Consider the following 25,137-nt stretch of genomic DNA (forward strand, 5'->3'; position numbering starts at 1 on the left):
TCCTTTCAATCCACATATTCACACCGTCCTCGTTTCTCGCAATCTCACACCTCATGCTGCTGTCGAATTCTTGTCCCCGGATCGCCCGTTCTTCTTGCACAATTGGACCTACTGTATCTCTAGTTTGCTGCCTGTTGTATCCGTATTTTCGTCATGAAAGCCCACCTTAGACTGTGCTTGGCGATCTGTCACAAGCCCCCAGGAAAACTGGCGTGTCCCCACTTGCAAGGTCTATCTATGTAGGACTGATCAGCAGTGTCGTGCTGTGAGTAATATTTTCATACAGAAGCCAAAGACGCCTTAAGCTTGGTCTACAGCAGTCGCACTGATCAAACATGCCAAGTTATTCGACGAGTTTAAAGCTCGTCTCCTGTTCGCTATCCTCAGTCGCTCTTTGCTGCCAGTATCGACTAAGCGCCGCTCATGATGCAAGTCGGTCCCATGCGAATTAACGATCTTCGGCTGCGGGCGTCGAATACGAGAATAGATGGAGCTGCAATTGAGCTGCAATGGCTCGATTTATCCATCACGTGTTCATGCTCAAAAGCGTTCTGTGACTTTGCCAAAAGAGGGTTAGCGGGGATGGGGTTGACGTTGAACGTGCTCTGCGGCTCTGCCCCCACCGCGGTCCCTGATCTTGTCCCTGGAATACTTGCTACCATCGCGCCGTTGGAAACTATGCGCTGGAGACCCAAAACCATGGGAGCCTTTGCCTGTATCTCACATCAGGGTGATGACTCCCCTGTATTTATTGGAATTTCGCCTCACTCTCAAAAGACAATTTGCACATACAGCTTGTCCTCCCGTTCTTTTGATAGGCTCTCAACGTGTTTTGGACAGAACTAGGTACCATTTAGATATTCTCGGATTTGCATTACATTTGCTGTGACTTGTACGTACAACAAGGAGCTGCAAAAGCATAGCCAATACGAATGGTGCGTCTTTGTTTACTACGTTTGCCCATATTGCACCACATTTTCTGTCCTCTACTCGCGCTGAATTCTAACCGACTGGTAGGTGCATACCCCACATGTCCGAAAATTTTATGTTGGGTCGATCACACTTGCAGCCACACCCTACCCTTAGAGCTCCATGTCTGCTGTCCTCTGTGTTGCCTACTGCTCGGTGTCTATTGTCCTTACAACCCCCTTCGTCAGCACTCCAACCTCGATGACAATGGGCCATGCCAGTGCAATCTAGGCATACCCTCTTTTTCGGGGTCCGTACTGCAGAATGCAACCCAGTCTTCACGAAGCGCCACGAAGCACTTCGGGTGACGACCTAAAGCAATGGAGCTACTACTTTGAGCACATATGCCGAAGATAAGCGCGCGGCAGGCTTCCACTTATGAGAATTCCCCTTCGCGGATATCGCCGTGCCGTACATTCTATGGTACGCCTTATTTCTCGCATGTGTTTGGGCTCTACTACTCACGAATGGTATCGTGTGCACGCATATATTGCCCAGGCAAATCCTTTTTGGCTGATTCCCGCTTTCTTGATGCATATATGCACGTTGCTACCCCACCCTCAATCTCCTCCCCCTCGTACATCTACCTGCATTCGAGACTATCCATGCCGACGTGCCCATCATCGATGGTGTGTATATTATCGACCCCTTTTGACAGCCAAAATTAAACCTGAAAATAACCTCGCAGCTCAAAATCGAAGTCAGAGCGATACAGGAACAGAAAGTCGTGGTAGCATAATGCGTGTGCAAGGGCATCGTATTTGTCATGAGGAGTACTGCATGAATGTTCGACGGGCGCATAGTATGTATGTATGTCCGTCCATGTTGGTCTGTGTCTGTGCGCTTACCAATGTGTGGAGCACCAATCCTGCTTCCAGTCTCGCCCGCCGCCTCCATTGCATTGTTCTACCCGTTTTCGTCATCCGCGACTGCGGTGTGCAGTTTTGGGTCGGTGGATTTCATTATCGCAGCGCTGACTCATAGAGGCAAAGCTTGGGCGCAAATAACGGTATCAACGATCGCCAAAGAGGTTGGGCACATCTTCCATCTCCAAGATGACGACGCCAGCTTCTTCCAATTCTTCCTCAATCTCACACGCAACGCGGTCGGCTGGTGTACTCGTGACGATACCCCAAGGCTCGACACGGTCATACGTCGCGTGTGCGCCGCGGATGAGGAGCACTTCGTTACCGCGAGCGAGGGCCGTACTGCATGTCGCACGGACGCAAAAGTCGCTCTGAAGGCCGACGACGACAAGGATGGCATCAGGGGGAACAAGCTCTGCAAGGGCTGTTCCCGAGAAGGCGTTGTTCTTCCGCTTGTCGACAACTGGCTCGTGCGGGAGCGGTGTGTGCACGAGGGCCCAGCCCGGCGCGCGGGGCTCATCGGCCTCCCCAGGTGCACCGGCGTTGCGGACATGGACAATGCGTGGTCGTGTGCGTGGTGGACAAGCGCGTGCTGCAGCAAGGATTTTGGCAATATTTGGACCGACGATGCGTGCGGAGGGAACGCCGATGGGAGGGTCGGACAGCGGGGCGACTTGGACGTCGAGCAGAAGGAGCACGCAGGAAGTATGCGAGTGGGAGTGTCCGTTGACTTGTGAGGGAGGGAGTCCATTCGTCTGCGGGCACGAATGAATGATCTGTGGGGGTGAAGGTGCGGATTCTGAGGAAGAAGGTCCGTCAAGCTTAGTCGAGTAGCCCGAGCCCAGCATAGCGGCGGGGTTGATAAGGGGGCTGCGGTGCGGAGGGTGAGCGGGTAACGTGGCTTTGGATTTTACGGGGAGGGGGGATGAGAGCAGAGCTGGTGATTGGCACTGGGAGAGTCGACGAGCCGTACTCGCCCAAGCCAAGTCGCTGCTCATAGGCTGGGCGCACGTGACCCTTGTCTAGATCGATCACAGGCCGAGACCCGCAGGTGCGTGGTGATGACGTTACTCTCCGCCTGCTGACAAAGCAGTCTTCCTCGTCCACTTTGCCATTCTGCTCGACTTGGTCGCAAGCGTGGCTATCTCACACGCCGCATCCCCTCGCTGTTTCCCTGCTCCCTTTGACTCCTCAGGACTGCCTGCATGTAGAACTCATACTGTCCCCCACAACCACTCTCATCAAATCATACGCTTCTAGGGCCGTCGCCCTCAAACTCTATTCTAGCGGCAATTCTCGCTTCAGATCATAGCTCTCGTCTTCCCTTCCTCACCCTGTATCAGGACAGTATCTCCCACATATAATGTTTTTCGAGATCCCTATATGTCCTTGCTAGCCCTCTTACACGCAGAGTGATGTCCTTCAGGCTCCAATGTCCAATCCAGCAGTGAGTATGTGTGAGTATGGGTGCTATTGATGTGCCTGATCGCCTGCAGCAGCCGGCTGGGCTGCAGTTTGGCAAGCTCAAGACCGTCATCGTGGGATGTTTCCGTTACATGTACGCCATGTGTTCATGCCCTCGGGTTTACCTCGGTCTGCTTGTCTTCTCTTTCTCTCACCTTGATGTCGCGAGCCATAATATGGGTGCGCGAAGCTGCAAGGACGAACAATACGGCAGTATACCATAACCCCGTCATGCAGCCCACATTAAATGGAACTTGGAATTCTCCTTGTTCTGAAGCGTCACATCTGGATGTCATATTCGTCAGCTTGTACGTACAAGACCCTGTAACAGCGCCTTATAGTTCATTGAAAATTGCGTATCCGGTAAGACTCCCCTCAGCGCTGTCTAGAACACTTTCATTTTGACGTCGTATTTCAAGTTATCTCTGATACCTTAACACATCGGACCGTCGGCTATTTGAATGCGATAGGACACAATGCGATTCAACTAGCACACATCTGTCATCTAGAGTGGTAGTGGCGATGTGGCTTGTCATCGGAATCCGAGGCACTGTCGGTCTTGAGGTACGTGGCACGTTCGATTCTGCCGTCGTTACCGCATTACATAGACATGACACCTTTGCAGGGGTTTTAGCTGACAGCGTGCGTGTATGCATGTTCTCCGGCGCAAGTAACTTGCCGGTTTGGGTGTAACAACGAAAGCTGGGGCTAAGCTGCTATCAACAGACCCGAACAAGCTTTGATAAAATATTTTCGGTCTGATCAGTCACAGCAAGCTAGAACGAGCCCTGAATCAGATGCTGGATTCCTCGTGCTTTACTCGGACAGTCCACTTGTACGCGGAAACTTTACGTACACTTGCTTTTTTTGACATTCTCTCAATATCATTTATTTATCTTCACCTGGAGTCGACTTTCAGATGGCTCCGCGACTCCACATATTCGCATTCAGATCGTGAGCTCTCATAACGCACAATAACATCTCATTCCCATGTATTGAGGCTAATTCGCAGGCAGGTCTCTCGACATGTAGTCTATATTCAATGTAATATACATGCACTATATTTTTCTTAGCTTCGTGACGTGACTTAAATCATAATGAGGTCCATTCGCGGGGATAATCGTGTCTGGTCCCGTTCGCTTGAATCCCCCTGATGACACAGATATTCCTCGCCGGTCTGAAGAGGATTCGATGCATCAGCCTGCGAGCGCCTATTAAGATTGCTCTTGTCCTTCATGAGGTGTTAAGGTCTTCCTAGCTTGTGTGGGTTTATGAATTTTGTCGCATACACGTGAAGTGCATATATTCCTAGCTATGTCTCTGAAAGCTGCGCCTGTTCAGATAGGTTTAGAGCTGACGGTACAGTTAGAGCTCCAGCAGTACCTTAAGGACTAAATTACTCCCGGTCCGTCGATATTGCCGCGTGGTGTTTTCTATGCCCATTCTCTGACCTCGAAAAACTAAGTGTGAGTTAATACTCTTGTAGCCAGTTTTAAGTACTAATGTATCTGTGTCTCCGTCATCTTGTTCAAGATGCAGCCAGGATTAGTCTATCCAGGTGGCTCATCTCGCAAGCGGAAATATCACCTAGTGGTACGTCATTTTCAACTGTCCCAGGACTTGCACAAGGGGTCAGTGTCCAATGAAGATGTTCATGTCGACACAGCCGAGCAAAAAAGAAGAGTCGCATATCGTTTACGCAAAAACAGACCACTCGCTTAGGATTCGGTGTCTATCTGCACGGTGTACTCAAGCTTGTATTCAGAGAGCGTCCACAGTTCTTCGACCTGGCTCGCGCTTATCACATCTGTCGCATTCTGCAGGCGGAGGTAGACTCGGTTCCATGAGATGGGGTTTCGCTGGAAGATGCCATTCAAATCCGAAGTTTCACTCGCACCATTTCGTCGAGTTCACATCGTGCGAACACCGTTCGCATTGATATCTGTATACACCGCAATGGTCTACAGGAAGACACCCTGTCTCTCATCGTCCGTTGAAGAGCCTGAGGCACCTACATCTCTGCTTCTTCTTTAACCATATTCATCTCTAGGGACTATAGCCGGCTGAAGAAGTGCACCTTTGAGCTCAAACGATTTAACACTATGGTGTTGCCTTGTTCGCTGTTAACTCAAATTCTCGCGAGGCAGCGGAACATCGATTCAGCCTAGTTTCTCGCCTATGGAATAGGATCAAGAAAGAAAGAAAGCCCGGAACACCACACGTCTAGATGTCTGTGGATGAGAAACCCATCATCGATCGTGCATTGGTCCCATTCTACCATCGTCTTGTCAGCCTGGGATTCATCCGGGAAGTGAGACTTCATAGTAATATGGTAGCTTTGGAATCAGACCCTACAAACCTAGTGAGTCATCCACACTGGGATACCGACAGAAATCGAACGCGCTGGTTGATATGGTCTCATAGAACACCGTTATATATGAGAAAGAGTTGACTTCTCACATCTGAGTCAACTAAGCGTCAATCCACATGGCCTGATTTTCGGATGATAATATGGGCACGACGCTGGAGGAGCCAGTCGTTCAAGAAGGAAACTTTGTGAGTGTCTGAAAAAAAGCAGCCCGATACATAGTGTGCTTGTTATACCGGAATGGACATCGTAAGTCGGTATATTCTTGTGGATTCCAGTATAACTAAATGATGACGTGAGGGTATCGAACAGACCGTACCGCACTTGGTTTTCTGGCCATGCACCTAAACAATACATTGTGAAAGCTCTTCGAATTGTTCGAGTAATTGCTACGCAATATCTTCCCCCTTATCATAGGCTTTGCGAACATTGGTTCAAGGGGTACATTGATTGTGTGGTATCTAACAAGTCGGTATGTCACAGAGCCACTAGGCATAGTTTAGGGGTGTATAGTGTGCGTATTGCTGACGAAAGGCAACAGGTGAGGTTTTCGCTGACCTGCAAAGCAGACGATTGATGGTCCATGGATGGACAGACGAAGCTTGGAGTGATACTTCACAGGGCATGTATCACGCATTGAGGAGTATTCTGGCCTGGACGATAAAATTTAAGAGAGCGGCTTCGGCGGAGAGTTTCTGCGTCCCCGCGCAAATCAGAGGAAACCCGTGCAGGTGTTCCACAGATGCTCTCACACTCCCAATCCCACTTGCAAAGGTAGGGTACGCGAATCGTTTTCAAGCGCGGAAGTGACACCACTGGTACAGGATGATTCTGCAGACTCCCAATGGGCAATTCTCGTGGTGAGTTGACATCCACAGGCTCCAATCTATGTTCTTCATCGTTTGCATTGGCGACGTCCTGGCATCCATTGGAGGTTGGCTTAGTCGGCGAGCAGTACATGAACGACAATCCGAGAAGTGATTCGTTTCTCATGGACGAAGAGACACAATCTGTGTTCAAATTTTGGAATGGCGAGACAGAAAGTCCCATTTTCGCCCACTCACTCTCGGGAATACCCTGTCCAAGCGTAGAACTCCATCGATGGGTGCAAGCCGATGGCGCCACAGTATCCTCCGCGGGTAGAACACAGTGCTCAGCTGCCACGCATATCGCTTCTTGGCGGTAGTCGTCAATGCTACATAAGTAAGGTGAGCATGATGCTAAAATATGAGGACCAGACATACATCTGTTCTACACGAGCCACACAAGCTGCTTGCCACAGTGACTTGCATTTGTCAAGGCTGCGTCGTGCCCTCTGTTCCGGTAGTAATTCCTCATGGTGTACCGAGAAACTGGTCCCTTTATCCTCAATGCAATCAGGTGCAACCTGCTGATCAAGATCCCAGTATCCTCCCACAGTCACTGTAAAGATCGTATAGTGAGTATGAACAGGTTGTGAGTATTGTGGCAGGATGCGCACCATGTGAAGTCTCTGGACATTCAGGACTCTGCAAGTCAGAGGGAGGCAAAAACCTAGTGTCAAACGGCTCGTTCTCGTCACCCAGTTCCTGATCTTCCTCATCTGGTGACTCCTCTGTATATCCGAAAAACTCGTCCCAGAATCCTTTGTTCAACGGAATGTTGAGCTCATTTACACATGTAGTATCGCTGTCTAACGAAGACGGAGAGGGGATCAGGTATTCGGGTGAGGCTGACGTCAACGTAAGTAAGAAGAATGATAAGAGATGGGATGCATGAAGCTTACCAGAAGGATTTGCAACAGACTTGGATCGTTTCCGGTACTCTTCGTGCTCTTCATCTTCCGTACGTATCTTTCGCTTTATTCCCCTGATCTTCTCCAACTTCTCATCTATGGACCCGCCGCAACGGTCGTATTCGCAAGTCTTTAAGGTGTCGCGTGACATCAAGATTGGCAAGGCGGAGACAATGTGTGGTCCTTGATAGCCTGAAACACGTAGAATGCCTAAGGTAAATGGTGATTGATACACTATAGCACAAGATGGCCGATGATGGAGAATAGTAGGCGAAAGAAACATACCTTTTATAGGTGCACGGCCACAATGCACAAAGGCCCGCCACCTACTGCGCCACTACGGTCAGACCGACAACGAGCCACTGGAGATGCAACAACATTGCGATACTGAGCAGTATAGGCAAAATCCTTCACACAAACTGCTGCCATGGCAAATGGTATTGATATACTACTCAAAGGATGATGCACTCGCAAGCTCATGAACAAATCCCTTGTCGGTTGATGCAGGAATACAGAAAGCGAGAGCACTAGAGTCCCAGATGGGTACCAACCTGGCGACATTTTGGTGCAGTATGCGTAACAGCAGCTCAGCCTGTGCTTCAACCCAATAGATGATGGATGCACGGCACGTTGCTGAACTTGGCCGCTCGCTCGCTTCAGGAACACTAGTACGCATAGCGTGAGTCTGTCAATTCAGTTAGTTTACTGTGGATGCATGGATAAGGAGAAGTTCAAAACTCGTGTTTTTATTTCCTTCGTATTCTAGTATCCTTGGGCAATCAGAGAAAAGGATACCATGCGGCATGAAGGTGGGATTCAGCTAGCTGCTCGCTGGGAAAGGCAAGCACACCTCAGTATGTACTATGACCAGACCAGACTTCTGAGTTCAGTGAGGGCAACTGCGTTGGCAGGGGGCGAGGCCTGTCTCGAGAGAAGCAGTCGCACGGCTTACGTCGCGCCCAATCCTGCTACATGCTAGTTCGACCCCAATTCTATTCTCGCTGAAGTGGCTTAGTTATTTTCCAGCAACGTTTAGGGCCTGTGCTCACTTTTCCATTAAAATTTTGCCGTCGTATTCTTCTTTTGAATCTAGATACAAACTGGTTTTCTCTCCCTCAAGAGCGAGCTCTCTACTATGTTTGCCGACTGGTCTTGAAGTCGAACCGCAATGGCTTGTAACGATCATGCTACTATTACTGCTTGCCTGACTATCCCTTCCTTGCGTTGCATGAGAATTTGATCAAGCAAGTCGTTGGTTACTACTTGAATAGTAGCACGAGTTGTCATTCTGCCAAAAATGGGTAGAGCCCGAGATCAAAGACCCTTTCTACTGTGCCACGTGGTAGCGGTTTGCTTTGATTTTGCATGATGTCGCTCAAAGCGCAAATGAGTAAGGTCAGTACGGGTCCTACTACTGTGTTCTCATCTATTCGCACACGCTCATACTCGCCACAAGTGCAACAACTGTTACGTGAGTGGGACAGAAAAAACTCTGAGCAAGTGTTTTAGATGCAAGGTACATAGCATGAGCGGATATTCCTCCAAAACGTGATTATGAGCAGTGATGATACATCTGTTATAATAAGGCTGCAAAATACTGCTCCCGAGAATGCCAGAAGGCCGATTGGAAGGTATGTCCTGACATCTCGTATACGTCTCACCCTATACATTAATCGCCGATAGAACCATAAGGTCAATTGTCTTAACAACGCTCGGCTCGCGGATGCTCTCAAAGAAGTGGATGCCACACCCCTTAGTCTACTGGATCGACTTATCCTTCCGGATGGTATATCTCTATATGAACTCGACCAGCGCCTCGAAAAGTGGGTGCGTTTTCATGATCCGACCCTCATGGGCTCCACCCTCCACGCTTTGCGCCTCCCAGAAGACATAACCCGTTCCCGCACACACACCTCTTACACGTTCGCCTACGCCCGCGTAGCGACCATGGCGGCTCGCTAGCGAAGTACTTTCGCGTCATCGACACGAAAGTCATCGAGGTCACTCAAGCACTTACTTGGGCGGAGCCTTGGCCCGCCAGCATCATTGCGCTATGCGAGATGCAAGACGACAGCGAGCGTATGAGCTGAGGCCACGTCGCTGCGGCAATGATCGAGTGTGCTCCACTGGCTGTACAGACAGTTCCGTTGGAGTCTATCAAGGACTTGCCAGACCTGCCGATTTTATCAAATTGGGAGGACTTACTCAAAGGCTACATAGAGGAGGGTAAGAAGTTAAGACCTCCTGGACAGCCTTGACAAACATCTACATGGGGAGGGATGTCATAACATGTACGTGTTCGAAGGCTTTTGTCATTGGAGGGGGAAACTGGTTTTACCATACCTATTGTATGCCATCCATATAAGCTTATATTTGCTGACCGCGAATCGAACTTAAGTGACATATTAGTATATTACGGGCTATTGTTGATCATAATGACATTTTGATACGGTCTCCTTCGCGGGTAGAGGTGTCAATCTACACCTGATTTATCTTGACAGTAGCACGCGCTCCGCGAGGCTCGACAAAGATTACATCCTCAGCTGAACTGCCAACATGATGGGTGGGAACTGTGTAGATGGCTCCACCCTGACTTACCGTCGTCTTGTCGACAACGGGATTGATAGGTATCCAGGGTCCACTCAATTGTCGAGCGATTTTGAATACCAGACGCTCGAATGTAGCCATCCAGGGACTGATGCGAACATGACGCAGAAGATCCATTAGTTAGCGAAGCAAAACTTTATCTGAAGCTGACCGCGCCGCTCAGTTACGAGATGGTACAAACACCGATAATTTGCTAGGCGACGAACTAAATTGAACACGAGAACAGCAGCGACAGCTTGTCCCCGAGAGATATGCTGCGCAAAGATCTCTCTCCCGCTGAGCTGCCAGCGGAGTATCTGAAAGGGGACTTTATCAAAACAGATGGCAAGCGGATTCAACTTTTATTGCATTACAGCGTATGATGTAGCCGATTGCTACGGCCGCCTTGACACTTCAATCTGTATCCCGCACCAAAGGTCTGAGAGGCCATGCAAACCGTCATCTCCAAATTGAGGAAGATAGCTGTAATACCGTAAGAGATGCGAGGCACACGGACAGAAGCTGCATCACACCCTGAACGCGGAGTGGAAGGGTTACGAAATAGTGCGGAAGTTCAAATCAGACGTCGAGAAACACTTCCACGGCAGGGATTTGCCAGAAACACACGTCAGGATCTTGCCCATCGGACATGGTAAATCAGTATTTTTACCAGTGCGTTCAATCTCCGTGACAAAAGGATGGATACATATCAAGCGCTCGTCGTGTGTGACGGACTCGGTGCGCCGGCTGTGTCATAGTCCGAGCCTAACCGATGTCACAGGTGCGAAGCATCGGCCCCCATCGCCAATAGCCAAGTTGTGGTGGAGGGAATATTGACACTGCACATGCAGGCCTTATACAGCGAGGAAATCCGCCTCTTCTTCAAAGAGGAGGTCGAGGAACTTGAAGAAGGATGCAGCAGGAAAGCCCACAACATTGTTGTAATCACCATCGACCTTGCGAATGAGTACTCCTCCCAGACCCTAAAATTAACTTACATGTGAGTATAACGAAACATTTTGGATGACAAGACGCACTTGAATAGCAAAACCTCCCGCACGATCTAAACCCTCACCGCTCTCCACGTAGGCGTTGAGCAATTCCTGCGAGTTCTCGGCAAAATAGACAAGCGTTCTTTCTTCAATGGATCTAGAATCGCCGTCGGGTAGATGTCCTCAATATAGATTCACAAAGCATGCACCACACGCGTACTTGATCTTATATCCGGGAGCTTCCAACACCGGGTACACTGGGGTTACATTCGAAGAACATAATCATAGTCTGAGCAACTGTATCGGAATGGGCCGCGGATGCGCACATACCTACTGACACGCCAGTGACAACTTCACACACACCACCATTCACATCTAGCAGCATGCGCATGTTATCTGCCTTTGATATTGGCTTTTCTAGCAAGTCTTGAGGAGTCAGAGGGATGTCTTGGGGGGCGAAACTTGTTAGTCCAGGCATGGGATGTGTTAGGACAACGGTATCGGCTGTCGTAGACGTGTTAAGACAAATAATGAAACACTTTAGTGGCAGAGACAAACCTCCAATGACGAGATCAGGCGCATCGTCGGGACTCGCTTGCTAGCCATGGTGTAATTAGTAATGCGACGCAAAAATGACAAACAAATGAAAGGAGATCGGTTTTCAGTATACTCAGGCTTATAGAACTTTCATTGGTAGTCGCACATGCTACTTGCTCGCGTTCTACAAATGTCCAATAAATTGTCCGGTCTCTCCCGACGACGCACAGGGGCTCAGATGACTGCATTCCATCAGATTCCTCGTCGAAGGATTAGCTGGGGAAGGAGGAGTACACAAAGTGGTTGAGACACCAAATGTCTCGGCATAGGGATGCTCCTCGTACAATAGCTTCAAATAGCAAAGATGCTCACCACGAGTTGCTCGTACACTTCCACAGCCTTGTGTGTCGCTGTCGCGACAGGATATTCATGTATGTCCTCAAACGAGCTGACGGGCAAAGTCTCCTCGAATGTTGACGGCACAATCTCTGGTGCCAGGCCCTGAGGAGCAGATACACAACCTACCGTAAATCCTTAAAGTTCTCTAGCAAATACATATAACCCACAAATGTTTGTAGGATCTCCTTCCTCCTTGGACTGTTCGAGGCGAGAATGACACGCTTGCCCACTAGCTTCTCGAGCGACGGAATCCGAAGGGCGTGGGGCATGACACAGTTATGCGCCGGGAGTGATATGTTGCTGGGAGTCGAGCTGAAGAAACTCAGCATAGTTTATGGATTGTGATGTGCGCAATCACTACAGACAAGAGTAAGAGCCCAGTCAGATTTGGATTCTACAGTGACACAGTCTACGAGCAAGTCGCCAACTCGGCCTCCAGCATATTGCCTAAACCAGAAGTGAGCCATCGGTGCCATCACGTGTGTCCAGGACGTATGAACAACTATTTTTAGACTCTTGACTCTGCTGTCTCGACGAGACTTCGTGCTTGAAGACTCTTGGCACAACTTGTGTGTGCTTGTAAATCCCTTTGCTTATGGTCTTTGTTTTTATTTTCATGTTGAGCCGCGCCTTGCTCAGTTTCCAAACGTTCCGGTTGTACTTCCGGTAAAACAGTTCGGGCCCGATAAATGCTGATTTTAATAATTTCGTTTGCATTCATGACAGAACGCTTTACCTTAAATGTTCTGGTTCATATCTGACTCCAAGGACTTCATCGGTCCATAAATATCCTCCATTCTTCCGTCTTCAAAGTTCAGCAGGTGGAGGAACTTCCTTTGAAACAGCTGGAGCTTGTATCTATTCGTGCGACATCGATTTTTGCCCCAACATCCGTCGAGTGACTCTACGCCGCTACTTGTGCGCACTGGTGTCCATGGCCTGTAGCAGATTTAGTGCTGAGGATTTCAGCTCCCGTTCTTGTCGCCCCATTGCCGCATCGGGACAATGTCTTGAACGCCACCCCCGCTGCATCCGCGATGTGCATCCGCCGCCACCCCCCGCTCCGTACATTCCAATCTCTGAACCAACCCATCAAATTCGTAACCGCCTTTGGTTCCCATTCTTCCTTGGCGGGATGTCGTGGATCAGTAACACCCGTCTGCCCCGCCGGGAAGGTCACCCGAGCGCTTACCCGAGCTGCTGCTTGTTTGAGATGGAGTCTCATCCTCCCTTGCTCGATCACCCCCTGTATAAGTAGTCCCCTATATTAATGTTCGTTATCTCCAGTTAGGTGTCTTATCATTTTCTTCTTTCTTCCCCCTTCCTCTTTTCATCCCCTCTGCTCAGGCTGCTGGTGTACGTATACGTTGATGCGGCGTTCTTGTCAGCTGGTCTTTGATTTTGACTGGACTCATCTTGACAGCCGCCAATCATGTTCCGATCCCAGCAGTATGTCCTCCTCGCAGGCGACGACGAGTCCGAGGTCTCCATCAGTTCGATTGAGCGCTTTGCCGCCATTCCTCAATCGTTGCTTGCACGGGTCCGACAGACGAGGGAGAAAATGAGGATTAGGTCTGAAGCATCCAGAGCTGCTTCGGTAGAAGCGAAAGCGCGTCGAAAAGCCTTGATGCCTTCCATAGACAGCATTTCAAACGAGCCTTACACGTAAGTCCGGTTCCCCTCATCTCGAGGATGGTATTGACCATCATGTTCAGCTACGCCGGTTTCTACGCGTCATTTTATTATCTGCCACCTTTTTAGGATGGCGATTGTTACGAGTTACGAAACATTCATTTTAAATGATATACGGAAGCAGCGGGATGTAGTAATTATTATCGCGATCACTCTCTTTAGCGTATTTATTCACGCCTCCGACGATATTATATATTTATGTCACGGTCAGCAATGGAACGTTTTGCATTGTTGTACAGTTCAATTGAGGTGGTTCAGGTGTGTGTGGAAGTATACACAGATGACGAAAACGAAGAACGAAGAGCAAAGGAATCCGACGCCAGTGTGGGTACGACCCCTTCTATAACGCTACTACATCCTTAAACTCGCCATTTTCCACCATCTCCTGTACAACGTCGAGTCCACCCACAAACTCACCCTTGATGATGAGCTGCGGAAATGTGGGCCAGCTGTTCAGCACCTTGAGCCCTGAGCGCACTTTATCGTCGGTCAGGATGTCGAAATGTGAGAATTTCACGCCCTGTTCGCGTAAGAGCGCGACCATCCGCCGCGAGAATCCACACCGTGGTGCGTCCGGTTCTCCCTTCATGAACAGGACGATATTATCCTTGAGCATGAGCCCGTGTAGCCTTGCATTAAGCTCCTCGGGCGTTTCTTCTTTTTCGGGCTCTGCGGGTGCGCGATCGCTGGATGAAAGGGGTTTTACGGATGGAGGTGGTCGGGTATGCTTCGCGATCATCTCCGTGAGAGCAGGAGCATCTGCGCCTGAGACGCGCCCGAGGAGGGTATGTCCCTATTGTGGCCGGAAAAGTCAGACATTACGATTTCACGCATGCACGAACGACTGAGGGTGTACACACTCGGAGGATGATGAATGCAGGCACTGCCTCAATCTCAAAAGACTCTGAGATGTCCGACTGCTCTTCCGCCTCCACCTGTGTGGATTGAGTTAGACGAGCCAATCTCCGATGATATCCGCGAGCCACTCACCTGCAAGACGAGCACCTGCGGGTATTTCTTCGCCAGCTCTAACACAACATCATTCATCTGCTTGCACGGTTCTGCCCATGGCGCCCAGAAGTTGATGAGGGAGACTCGCTCGAGATCTGCAGAGAGCAACGACTGGAAATGCTCGGATGAAGCAACAGCGTGAAAGTTATCAGGTACTTCCTGGACGGTCATTGTAGCTACCGTTCAATAGGCTTGAGGACAGACAGTGGGTATTCGTGGTGGTAGAGGAAAGAGAGCAACAGTGAGCAGGCTTCGGGCTAATACAGGTCAAGGCCGACCTTGCCATTACAAACTGCAATTGTATGATAAGATGAAGATGGCGCAATTCGGATAGATCCGTCCGTAATCTCTTATCACAAACCGCCACCGCGATCCGAACCCGGCCTGCTTGCAATTGAAGGAGCAGGAGTGGTAGTACGCCTGGAAGAGATTTTATATTTTGGCAGCCACTCACGGCGTTGGTCAGCAGAAGCGGCGGTAGTCTCGGAGCACAGCGTGTCGTGAGACAACTTTCCACCGATAAATGTTGTCACATTCAAGAATGTAGAGGGAATATAATATAACCCGAACGCCGGCGCAACAGCATCGACACCACTAGATTGATACATGTAACATAGCTGTCCCTAGTGTTCACACGCATTAGACCACCGGTTCCTCGACTCGGGTCCGCCGACGACCACGATCGACGTGCCTGCAGGCGACCAATTAAAGTAGAGTGAATGGGCTCCCCGACCCGACATATAACCGCTATTGCATTCTCATGTCCACCAGTATGTCCGTGTGAGAGAAGAGTAAGCCATTCCCAGACGATGTCGAGCAGGCGTTACGGATGCTTGTCCAACCATTCGCTGACGCGCTCCACAAGCTCCGCCTTTCTCCCAGAGACAGGTTCGCTTTTGCTTTTGAGGAATTCCTGCGAGATTGAGCCCCGACGGACGACATATTTGGTATCAGTGATCGGAGGAATTATACCGCTTTGATCAACACGAAGAACACCCGCGAGGCTAGCCTGAGAGGACCTGGAGAGGGCTCATCACACAAAGAACGCTCTCGCAGTCCCTCTCAGACAAGTCTAAGACAACAAGTTCTAGACGTAAAAAAAGCATGGGAATACACTGACCTTTAACTGGTCGAGTCGGAGCTAGAGTGAGGAACCCATCAGTCATGGCGGCAAAGAAGACACCGTAGACAGATGGACAGTAGGTGAGTGCCCAACACGCACCTTAGCAAGCATCCCAACCTCGTGCTTACTTCTGATTTCCGCCTCGTCGACGCTGATGTCCTGCACCACAACACATGATGCCAAGTCTAGAGTAACCCCCGAACAAGTTATAAACATACCGCTTTGCGCTTGGATCCGGTGGTCACGATGACGCTGTTTGCTGCCTCATCCTGCAGCAAGATCTCCTTCCAAGCCTTCAGAAGTGGACCTGCTCGCTAAAGGTCACGCGTCGCCGCAGGGTCATCCTCACGATTGAGTGTCTGTTTCTGGTCTGATGAGAAGTCTGACCAACCGACCTTGTGGATCATATCGTACTTCGGCACCGTCAGGTCTTCGAAGCTAGCGGGGTCAAACTCCTCGCGGAACGCGCTCGCTTGGAGCTGGACATTATGATAGGATAGGGCTGCATGCGCGTCCACGGATTTATTCGCAGGGCGACACATGTGATAAAGCGTTCAGGGTCAATGCGAGACGATCACTAAACAGACAAAGTGCAGATCTCACCGGGATTTGGATACGAATCCGGTGGGTACGTTCCGTTTTTCACACTTAGCTTGTCAATCCATTTCCGCGCGGCATCCTTCAGCTCGTCGGACGCTGTACCAAGACCAGACGACCCAGGTCGCCGGTGTCATTACGGATCATGGGCAGTGGACACAATGTATGAACACATTCAAGTCGGAACATGTTATGAATATGGGATGTAGCGAGACCACAGGGGGATCAATGAAATGTGCGAACGGGAGTTGGGAAAACACTTACCACGAATGCTCTCGTCAACAGATGCGGCACGGATATCGTCAGCAAATGGAAGCGGTATGAGATGGAAGCCCGGTGGTTCGCGCCAGCCACTTTCGTCCACCTTCTCTGCCTGCATACATTCGAGGGTGTTAGCATGAGTGATTAAGCGCTGCTTCACACGAACGCGGATGTTTGCGATAGGAGATTGTTCGCATCTCGTCACGAGCAATCCAGAGTTCGGCCGCGTGGCATTGCTGTGAGAATGGGGTGTAAGCGAGGGGCATAGCGTACCTGAGGGAGCATGGCGCAGAACACGGGGGATGAATTACGCCGTGCTAGCGACAACACCAGGGCAATTTTTTTCTTTCGAATCATGGTACGCAATAGCGCGCTGAAAGTGCGTTTGCTCCCGGAATATGACTGTGGGTCTTGGCCGTTAGCGCTTGCCGAGGGACATGTGGAGATAGCCTTCTGGACTAACCATTTCATCGGGATAGATGAATAGGGAATGTTTGACGTTATCTTCAAAGGCAAGTTCTGACCGATCCTTAAAGCCAAGAAGCTTGATGCCTGCGCATATGATATCCCCACCTGATGACCAGCATGGAGTGAAAAGAGGACCATACCAGGATCGAGCCCCATATTGCGGAAAGAGCGAACTTCGTCGGCGGTGTAGAAGACCTAGAAGACGAGAGAAACGCTGAGATAAGGTCGGATGGATGGGGAAACAGGCCATACACGACTGTTCAGCGACACCACCCTGGCCGAGGTCCCGCCTTCATCATCCGATGCAACTTCGGCCTCTTCAGCAGCGACCGTAGCACCCAACTGCAAGCCATACAGCACCCGCGTTCTCTCCGTCTCTGCCTGCCGATCCTGGAAAACCATGAGAACCGGGACGTCAGATCTCAACTCGGTCTGAGCGATTGATCGTTACCTCATCGACATAGACTGTCCGAGACGTCGCAACCTCCATCCGATCTCCGAGGTCCACGAAATATTTGTACGCACCCCGGCGCTGTTCGGTCACCAGGCCATAGCTGTGACAGTTTTTGATGCATCGCACTCATCGGAATCAGAATTGGACAGATGTACGCACCCTTTCACACCGATTGTGAGCCCCGGAGCGAGTTGCAGGGGTAAGCTGAATAATGCACGCTTCGGGACTTCGTGGAACCGCATTTGTTGAAGTAAATCGTCGATTCGAGTGATGGATATCGACTCGGGCAAAACCGTGGCGGCCGCATCACCGTCATCAACGAGATTGTGTGGCAACAGCACCGACTAAGGTCCATTGAATTGTGGATGAAAGCCTCTCGGGAACATAGATATTTACCGAATAAAATTTCGCTGGTCTAAATTCCTTTTCTTCTGTGCTTATGAAGAAGGGTTCCACGATGACGCCTGCTTGCCCAAGATCCTATTCAAAGAACAAGGCATTGTCAGCAACCCCGTTATTCTGACGCATAAACAATGTATGAGAAGAGGGGCTTACAATGTGTGTCGTTCGAGCTGATGTGATCAGTCGCTCTCTGGCGGGACCGGGGTGGGGATCATCTTCGTCTGTAATGAGGAAGATCCGTTTCGTTGCTGTTTTCGGCGCACTGTCGCCGTGAAACATGTTCGGGGAAAGCTAACTGCAAAGCGCGCGGAAGCTTACCCATCTCGGATCACCCAATTACAGCTGGTAAATACATCGCCCATGGGCACGCGGGTTTCGGTGAGTGGAGGAAACGCCTCGCGGAGATGATTAGGGTCTTCTCTGGCGGCTTGGAGAGCATCGGAAGTCATTTAAGAGACCTAACGAATCCCTGAACGGAGAAAAGATACCTTCAAGTAGCCGTATCAACTCCTGCACGCTGGGCGCGTTGATGGTATTGATTGGTTGATGAACATAAGTGCCCCTCTTGATCTCGGCGCTTTGACCTCCAGGCTCGTTCCTACGAGCCTATCAATTAATTCACAATGAGGTATTGCATACCTGCATGAGCCTCAAGCTCTGCAAACAAAAACGCGACGAGCCCCACCGTGTTGAAAAGCATGATTCCGACGGCGTCGTTCGGTCCTATGAGCACCTTCTTTTTCTCGATTTCCATGGCAGCTTCGAGTGCCGTGTACAGATGGCACGTCTGCAGGTTCTCATACTTCGGATCATCGTGTAGCTCCAGCATTGATGGAGAACAGTCTATGCAAAAGAGAATCACGTCTCTCCTGCCATCAAGATACTGTGTCGTTGGGATTAGACAGGGTTTCAGTAGTCAGAGCAAATGAATAAATAAGCCAACGGCGAGGCTCACGGTGTTATCCTGCAACTCGTCCTCATCGTCCTCGTCAACCTTGTTCCAGTCGTCATACGGTGGCATTTTTGTAGTGAAGCGCGGGTGGATAGATAAGTTTGCTCGACGAGGGCAGGGGTCGGTGGTGGCGCGCCAGTCGCGCTTCGGAGTCGCAAAACGCGTCGCGCTTGTGGGCGCGGAGCTTGTGGACATCACGTGCACCGGCAATGTCTAAATCTGGATGGCGTCGAGCTCGGCCGCCACTCTCATCTCTCTACGCCACAGGCTCGAGCCCATGACTGTCGCTCGACGATTGAAACAACATCCCCAGGACAGGTGATAATCAGAATACAACGCAAGGTGCATAACAGGAGATAGCAACGTTCCTTAGCACGCTCTCATTGCTTCCGTCAGGCTGTCAGTCGTCGCGGAAGCATTAATAACCGGATCCGACTGTCGGTCAAACTGAGGGACTTGCGTTCATTCTTAGGCGGTTGAAATCTTCTGCAGCTGGTGACAAAGGATACAAGGCTCGTCCAGACCCTTTGCCATGTCTACGTCAGCAGTCACGCAGCAGCTTCCGCCTCTGCGCCGAATTTCTGTTGAAGATCTTCGTCAAGACGACATACCCACCACAAAAATTCGCACCGATGACGACGCCGCATACTGGAAAATTACGCGCGGCTACCAGGATCTTGGCTTGTTCCTCCGCCGCCTGACGGAATCCGTCGTCGGCCGCACGCTGCCATGGACAGACCCAATCAGCGAGGTCGGTGGACCGCTCTGCGCGCATCATCGAAAATTCTTGGCTCACAGCGCGGTAGGCGACTAAATCGATGATTGCGCTACTCGATCTGCTGGATAGCTGGATAGACGAAATCCCACCGCTACCGACCCCTCAACGATTCGGGAACCTCGCGTTCCGGACATGGGGCAAGCGTCTCGAAACTGTATGTGGTCTGCTAGCCGTCGCATGTGCCGCACGCGCTCTGTCTGACGATAGCGCAGGAGGCAGATTCTGTTCTTAGCAAATTACTCCCTGCATCACTGCAACCGGCCGTGCCGTTCCTGACTCCGTATCTACTAACGTCCTTTGGGTCCTTCACTCGGATGGATTATGGGACGGGTCACGAGACATCCTTCGCCTTGTGTCTGCTTGGCCTTTCGCTCGTACGCTTCTTCGAACCAGAACCCCATGTGGAACGAGAAGTCGTCCTGTGCGTGTTCGTGCGGTATATGCGCCTCTGTTGGCGGCTCCAAGACGTGTACAAGCTGGAACCGGCAGGCAGCCATGGCGTGTGGGGTCTGGACGACTACAGCTTTCTAGGGTACATTTTCGGCAGCGGCCAGCTGCGAGGTCGGTCTTTGTCGCTTCATGTTCGGCTGTGCGACCTTAATGTGACCGCATCGCTCGCACAGATCAGGCTGAGATTCCGGTCGTGGCCGTGCTGCGCCCGCCACTTCCGCCGACGAACCTATACTTTATGTCGATTATGCGCATACACGAGGTGAAACACGGACCGTTCCACGAACATTCGTCTCAGCTGCACTCCATTGCTGCAGGCGTCGCGAGCTGGGCAAAAGTCAACTCGGGTCTGTTCAAGATGTACGAGGTGAGGATAGCCCGCCGTTTAATTACCCGTCTTTTTCCAAGGGTGTCGATCGCTGATGCTCACGACTGCGCACAGGCGGAGGTTCTCGGAAAACGCGTCGTCGTGCAGCACATCCCACTGGGCGGACTCGTCGAGTATGGGGTCCCTTCCTACGCACATCATGCCCCTCGCACGGAGAAACCGCCTGCTTCTGGAGTATCATCCCACGCCCCTGCCGGGAGCACGGTAGCAGCACTGGGGCGATCTTCCTCGTACGATGAGCCGAAGAGCGGGGCAGGGTATCCGCGCGACCTAGCTGGTGCGCCTGTAATAGCCCCGCGCAGTCACAATACGACCGCATTACGTGACGTCTACCCTATGAATCGCCCGGGGGCAGAGGCCCCCGTTGTACCGGCGCGCATGCTTCTCGGGCCCAGCGCAAGTACAAGTCTCAGACCGCACAGCAGGACGATGGGCCCTCCGGCGTCCATGAAGAGCGCCGTGCTTCATCAGCTGGATATGAAGCCCTCTACCTCGGGCAGTGGTGACGACCCCCATTAGGGAGACCGATGTATGAACGCCAAGCGGACACCGCCTTCTTGCATGTACGAACGCACTATCGGCCGAACTATCAAACATACTCAGGATGCACGCACAGCGATTGTATCATCACACGCGCTCGGAGCGATGTATTTTTGCGCGAAATATATACTTTCGATCTCTCTGTTTCCCTTCGGAACCACCCTGCTCGTGGCTGTGAACGTGTTTCCAGTTTATGGACGTCGTGCGGTGCAGCTGCGCAGGGTGCGTGTCGCGCTTTTCGCGCTGAGACGCGCCACTACGGAGAGAGTCCCGGGCACGTGGGAGCGCTGCCCCGCGGGAATGACCGAGACTGAGACAGTGTAATCGATGGAAAACTGAGCGCAAAAAGGTGTTGAGCGCTGTCTTGAGCAACCTCCATCTCGACGACCGCCTGCTGCTCGCCGTCCCTGCCATCTCTGCCGTCGTGCTGCTGCCCGAGCTGCGACGCAGAGACACGCCTCTGCCACCATTCCTGACCAGGCGCGAAACGACGACCTCCGTCTGTTGACCCTCGAGTACGTAAACGTCATTCGTGGGTGCTGCGATTTGCATCGACTGACGCTGCCGTCCACGCAGGTGGTCATCTGTCCGTGGTTCGTTGCGTCCTTTCTGCTGCCGCGCGCCCCGTGCGATCTGACTGTCGTCCACTCAGGCGAACCTCCCTGACAGGCCTTTCACACGTAGATTTTTTGCTTTTGCCTCGCCTGCCCCAATCGCTCCCAACCTTCTTTGTCTCTGCATTCTCCACTCTCTCTATCTCTTCTAACCCTCCTGCTCTCTTCTTGTCCTCGCTCATCGGCGAGGATATTCCCCCGCGGCTGCAGCAACCCTTCCGTTACCGTTCTCTGTCCGCCGCGGCGGCAGGCTCGGTAATCTGGGTGCCATTGACCACAGACACACAGATACGAAAAGAGACACTCGTTCTCAACTCGCCCCGACTCCTTTTTTCCGAATTGACGACGCACCCGGTTTTTTCTGTTTCTGATTCCGTAGAGCCCACTTGCACACCAGACGGAATGGCGCAGGTCGAGGTGCTCCCCGCGCACGGCCCGGTCGAGTTTGACGCGGTGCCGTGTTCTCCCGCCGTCTCGACGGCGGTGCCGGACCAGTTTTTTTCTGATTTTTACACGAACGGACTGGTGTCGCCCTCGTATACCCCCCCAGCACACGACACGATTGACGCCGGCGCTGCGTCTGCCGAGGACCATCAGGACGGCGACGTGGACATTCCCGGGCTGCCAGCGCTGTTGCGTGGGCACCCGGACATCCATCTGAGGAATGGAATCATGAACGCGAGCAGGCTGGCCGCCGAGGGCGAAGTGGATGCGGAAAAGGCGTTCTTCGTTGCGGACCTGAGCAGCGTGCTCCATCAGCACGAGCGGTGGCAGGCGCATTTGCCGGAGATTGAGCCGTTTTATGGTATGGTCGGGCGCGCTTCTCGCACGTTATGTGGTGATTGATGATCCGTGTTGTGTGTGCAGCGGTGAAATGCAACCCGGACCCGTACGTGCTGCGGCTGTTGGCCGGGCTGGGCGCAGGGTTCGACTGCGCGTCTGTGGGGGAGATTGGGCACGCGGCCGAGGCGGGGGCAGCCCCGGGGCGGATAATCTTCGCGAACCCGTGCAAGGCGACGTCGTTCATCCGGAGCGCGGCCAAGAGCGGGGTGGACATGATGACGTTTGACAACACGGACGAGCTGTACAAGATTGCGCGGGTGCACCCGGGGGCGAAGCTGGTTGTGCGGATCCTGACGGACGACTCGAAGAGCCTGTGCCGGCTGGGGCTGAAGTTTGGGGCGCCGCTGGGGACGGTGCGGGGGCTGCTGAGGAAGGCTCGGGCGCTGGGGCTGGAGGTGATCGGGGTGAGTTTCCACGTTGGGAGCGGGTGCTACGATGGGACGGCGTTTGCGGATGCCGTACGACGAGCGCGGGAGGCGTTTGACATGGGGAAAGAAGCCGGGTATGAGTTCAGCCTGCTGGACGTTGGGGGAGGGTTCGAGGACGAGACGTTCGAGGAGACGGCTTCCATTCTGCGGGATGCGATCAGTCAGCACTTCCGGGAGAGGAAGGAGGTGAGGATTATAGCCGAGCCGGGACGGTTCTACGTGTCGAAGGCGTTCAGCCTGGCGGCGAATGTGATCGCGCGGCGTGGGCCTGCGGATGTTGAGGGGGAGGGGGAGGAAGAGGGGGAGGGAGAGGAGCCGAGGGTGATGTGTAGGTGTCGATGCTGTTTGGGGATAGCGAGGGTGGGCGCTGACTGGACGGGGACTTGATTTGCAGACTACATCAACGACGGGGTGTACGGGTCGTTCAACTGCATCCTGTTTGATCACCAGGCGCCGATGCCGTACGTGCTGTCGCTGAACGGGTCGTTCCACGTGCCGGGGACGGTGGCGGAGGGGGCGAGCAGCGTGTGGGGGCCGACGTGCGACGGGATCGACTGCGTGGCGGGGCTGGTGCAGCTGCCGCGGACGCTGGCGGTGGGGGACTGGCTGGGATTTGAGAAGATGGGGGCATACACGCGGTGTGCGGCGAGCCAGTTCAACGGGTTTGCGGTCAGCAAGGTGACGTACACGGCAGGGGCGAGCGGGGCAGAGGTGCGGAGGGTGCTGCGGGCATGGGCGAGTGCCAGGGCGAGGGCCGGATAGGGAAGGGCGCCAGGACCGCGAGTTCGCACGGACCGAGAAATACAGAAACGGGATTATTGTGATTATTATGTGTATGTGCCTGCGATCGCGTGTTTCGGGACCGGACGTCGGGACCGCAGCGGGCGGCGCTCCCCGTGACGTCGACGGTCGAGGGGGGGATCTGCAGGTGATCGAGAGAGGTCCGAGGCTGCTCCGTCCCGCGCAGCCGCCGATGGCCGGACACTGGGCGGCTCCGGCAACGCCGCCCGCCTGGGGAGGCCTCCGCGCGGCGAGGAGCTTAGGCAACCGCCAACTCTAATCTCCCCCGTCTGTCCGGCAACGTCCTCGAGGGGGGGGCCGGCCTGGCGACCGTCTGGGCTGAACGGTATTGCCAGGCCGCCCGCCCCGGGAGATGGGATCTGTTTATATCTAAGCGGAGCAGCCGAGGCTCGGTGCCTAATCTGCCATTTGCCATTTTCCCGCGCGCCTTCCCATCGAAGGCCCACGGCTCGAACACAAGCCAGAACGCTATGTCGCCAATATATATATTCTTGTCTGTGATGCCTCATCATCCTTATGAAATTCTCCCGTGGCATGCTGCGTCGCCATCCCCTATTTCAAGCCCCCTCCTCCGCCTCGCCCTCCCTCCGCCTTATCGTCCCGTCCGTCCACGCTTATCCCCCCTCTCTATGGCCCTTGGTCCCAACCGCTCCGCTAGCATGTCCTCCGGCCTCCTCCTGGTACGTCCCCTCCAGCCATCCTCGCCGTCCCTCGTCGCTCACCCCTTGCCACCGCCACCGCACAGGATCCCATGCCCACCTCCAGCACCGAACCCTCAAACGTGGGCCCCCGCTTCAGGCCGTACGCGAGCCCAAGCCATCATGTTACAAAAGGCCGTTACATCACCAGCAATGATCCACGAGGCTATATGTACGCACCCGCTCTCCTGCCGCCACCTGCCCGTCTGACCGCCACCGTCCGCGCCCAGACCCGTGTTTGAATACCCGCTGCACGGCCAGTGGATCATGCTCGACATGGACGACGGCTACGTCCTCTGGACGGGCATATGGAAAGGTCCGTCTGCCCGTCGTCTCCCCGCCCGTCGCCGCCGTGCTCACCACCCCGGCCCACGCAGCCCTGGGCAACAACAAAGGTAAGCCCCGCCCCGCCCCGCGCCGTGCCGTGCCGTCGCGCCCGCCGTGCTCACCGCCCCCCGCCCCGCGCAGCGGACATTGTGAAGATCATCGACTCGCAGCCCGACCTCGCGTCGCAGCTGCGCCGAGTGCGCGGCGGGTACCTCAAGATCCAGGGCACGTGGATGCCCTACGAGATCGCGCTCCGCCTCGCCCGCCGGTACGCACCTCGCCGCCCCCGTCTGTACCTCTGCTGACCCGCCCCGCCGCAGCGTCGCCTGGCCCATCCGGCACGACCTCGTGCCGC

The 25,137-nt window shown here is 52.9% G+C and overlaps 7 protein-coding genes across 7 annotated transcripts; 2 read left to right on the forward strand and 5 right to left on the reverse strand.

The window, feature by feature from the left end:
* Positions 1 to 1,981: 1,981 nt before the first annotated feature.
* FIBRA_01953 (uncharacterized protein) lies at positions 1,982 to 2,833 on the reverse strand (the record flags this gene model as incomplete). Its single annotated transcript, XM_012323821.1, has 1 exon — positions 1,982 to 2,833. The coding sequence occupies one exon, from the start codon at positions 2,831 to 2,833 to the stop codon at positions 1,982 to 1,984; it is 852 nt and encodes a 283-aa protein (XP_012179211.1).
* Positions 2,834 to 6,282: 3,449 nt separating this feature from the next.
* On the reverse strand, positions 6,283 to 7,592 carry FIBRA_01954 (uncharacterized protein; the record flags this gene model as incomplete). The annotated part of the gene is made up of 4 exons (XM_012323822.1): positions 6,283 to 6,862; positions 6,912 to 7,089; positions 7,148 to 7,378; positions 7,433 to 7,592. The coding sequence occupies 4 exons, from the start codon at positions 7,590 to 7,592 to the stop codon at positions 6,283 to 6,285; spliced, it is 1,149 nt and encodes a 382-aa protein (XP_012179212.1).
* Positions 7,593 to 10,881: 3,289 nt separating this feature from the next.
* Positions 10,882 to 12,224, reverse strand: FIBRA_01955 (uncharacterized protein; the record flags this gene model as incomplete). Its single annotated transcript, XM_012323823.1, has 7 exons — positions 10,882 to 11,010; positions 11,065 to 11,176; positions 11,240 to 11,276; positions 11,350 to 11,523; positions 11,578 to 11,617; positions 11,929 to 12,057; positions 12,123 to 12,224. 7 exons carry the CDS (start codon positions 12,222 to 12,224, stop codon positions 10,882 to 10,884), a joined length of 723 nt encoding a protein of 240 aa, XP_012179213.1.
* A 1,163-nt stretch (positions 12,225 to 13,387) lies between these two features.
* Positions 13,388 to 13,716, forward strand: FIBRA_01956 (uncharacterized protein; the record flags this gene model as incomplete). The annotated part of the gene is made up of 2 exons (XM_012323824.1): positions 13,388 to 13,620; positions 13,671 to 13,716. The coding sequence occupies 2 exons, from the start codon at positions 13,388 to 13,390 to the stop codon at positions 13,714 to 13,716; spliced, it is 279 nt and encodes a 92-aa protein (XP_012179214.1).
* Positions 13,717 to 13,987: 271 nt separating this feature from the next.
* Positions 13,988 to 14,829, reverse strand: FIBRA_01957 (uncharacterized protein; the record flags this gene model as incomplete). Its single annotated transcript, XM_012323825.1, has 3 exons — positions 13,988 to 14,440; positions 14,508 to 14,582; positions 14,638 to 14,829. 3 exons carry the CDS (start codon positions 14,827 to 14,829, stop codon positions 13,988 to 13,990), a joined length of 720 nt encoding a protein of 239 aa, XP_012179215.1.
* A 652-nt stretch (positions 14,830 to 15,481) lies between these two features.
* FIBRA_01958 (uncharacterized protein) lies at positions 15,482 to 19,110 on the reverse strand (the record flags this gene model as incomplete). Its single annotated transcript, XM_012323826.1, has 19 exons — positions 15,482 to 15,667; positions 15,779 to 15,799; positions 15,881 to 15,940; positions 16,000 to 16,088; positions 16,131 to 16,283; positions 16,643 to 16,747; positions 16,806 to 16,875; positions 16,913 to 17,041; positions 17,103 to 17,191; positions 17,248 to 17,302; positions 17,360 to 17,497; positions 17,559 to 17,661; positions 17,721 to 17,905; positions 17,958 to 18,041; positions 18,117 to 18,225; positions 18,282 to 18,390; positions 18,452 to 18,561; positions 18,629 to 18,846; positions 18,919 to 19,110. 19 exons carry the CDS (start codon positions 19,108 to 19,110, stop codon positions 15,482 to 15,484), a joined length of 2,205 nt encoding a protein of 734 aa, XP_012179216.1.
* A 337-nt stretch (positions 19,111 to 19,447) lies between these two features.
* On the forward strand, positions 19,448 to 25,087 carry FIBRA_01959 (uncharacterized protein; the record flags this gene model as incomplete). Its single annotated transcript, XM_012323827.1, has 15 exons — positions 19,448 to 19,666; positions 19,722 to 19,847; positions 19,906 to 20,254; positions 20,317 to 20,510; positions 20,586 to 20,808; positions 21,421 to 21,586; positions 21,648 to 21,664; positions 21,741 to 22,490; positions 22,553 to 23,284; positions 23,351 to 23,667; positions 24,093 to 24,437; positions 24,503 to 24,627; positions 24,686 to 24,771; positions 24,833 to 24,850; positions 24,924 to 25,087. The coding sequence occupies 15 exons, from the start codon at positions 19,448 to 19,450 to the stop codon at positions 25,085 to 25,087; spliced, it is 3,831 nt and encodes a 1,276-aa protein (XP_012179217.1).
* Between the last annotated feature and the right edge of the window lie 50 nt (positions 25,088 to 25,137).

This window comes from Fibroporia radiculosa, assembly GCF_000313525.1.
Source record: "Fibroporia radiculosa TFFH 294 genomic supercontigs, scaffold1001, whole genome shotgun sequence".
Classification (NCBI taxonomy): domain Eukaryota; kingdom Fungi; phylum Basidiomycota; class Agaricomycetes; order Polyporales; family Fibroporiaceae; genus Fibroporia; species Fibroporia radiculosa.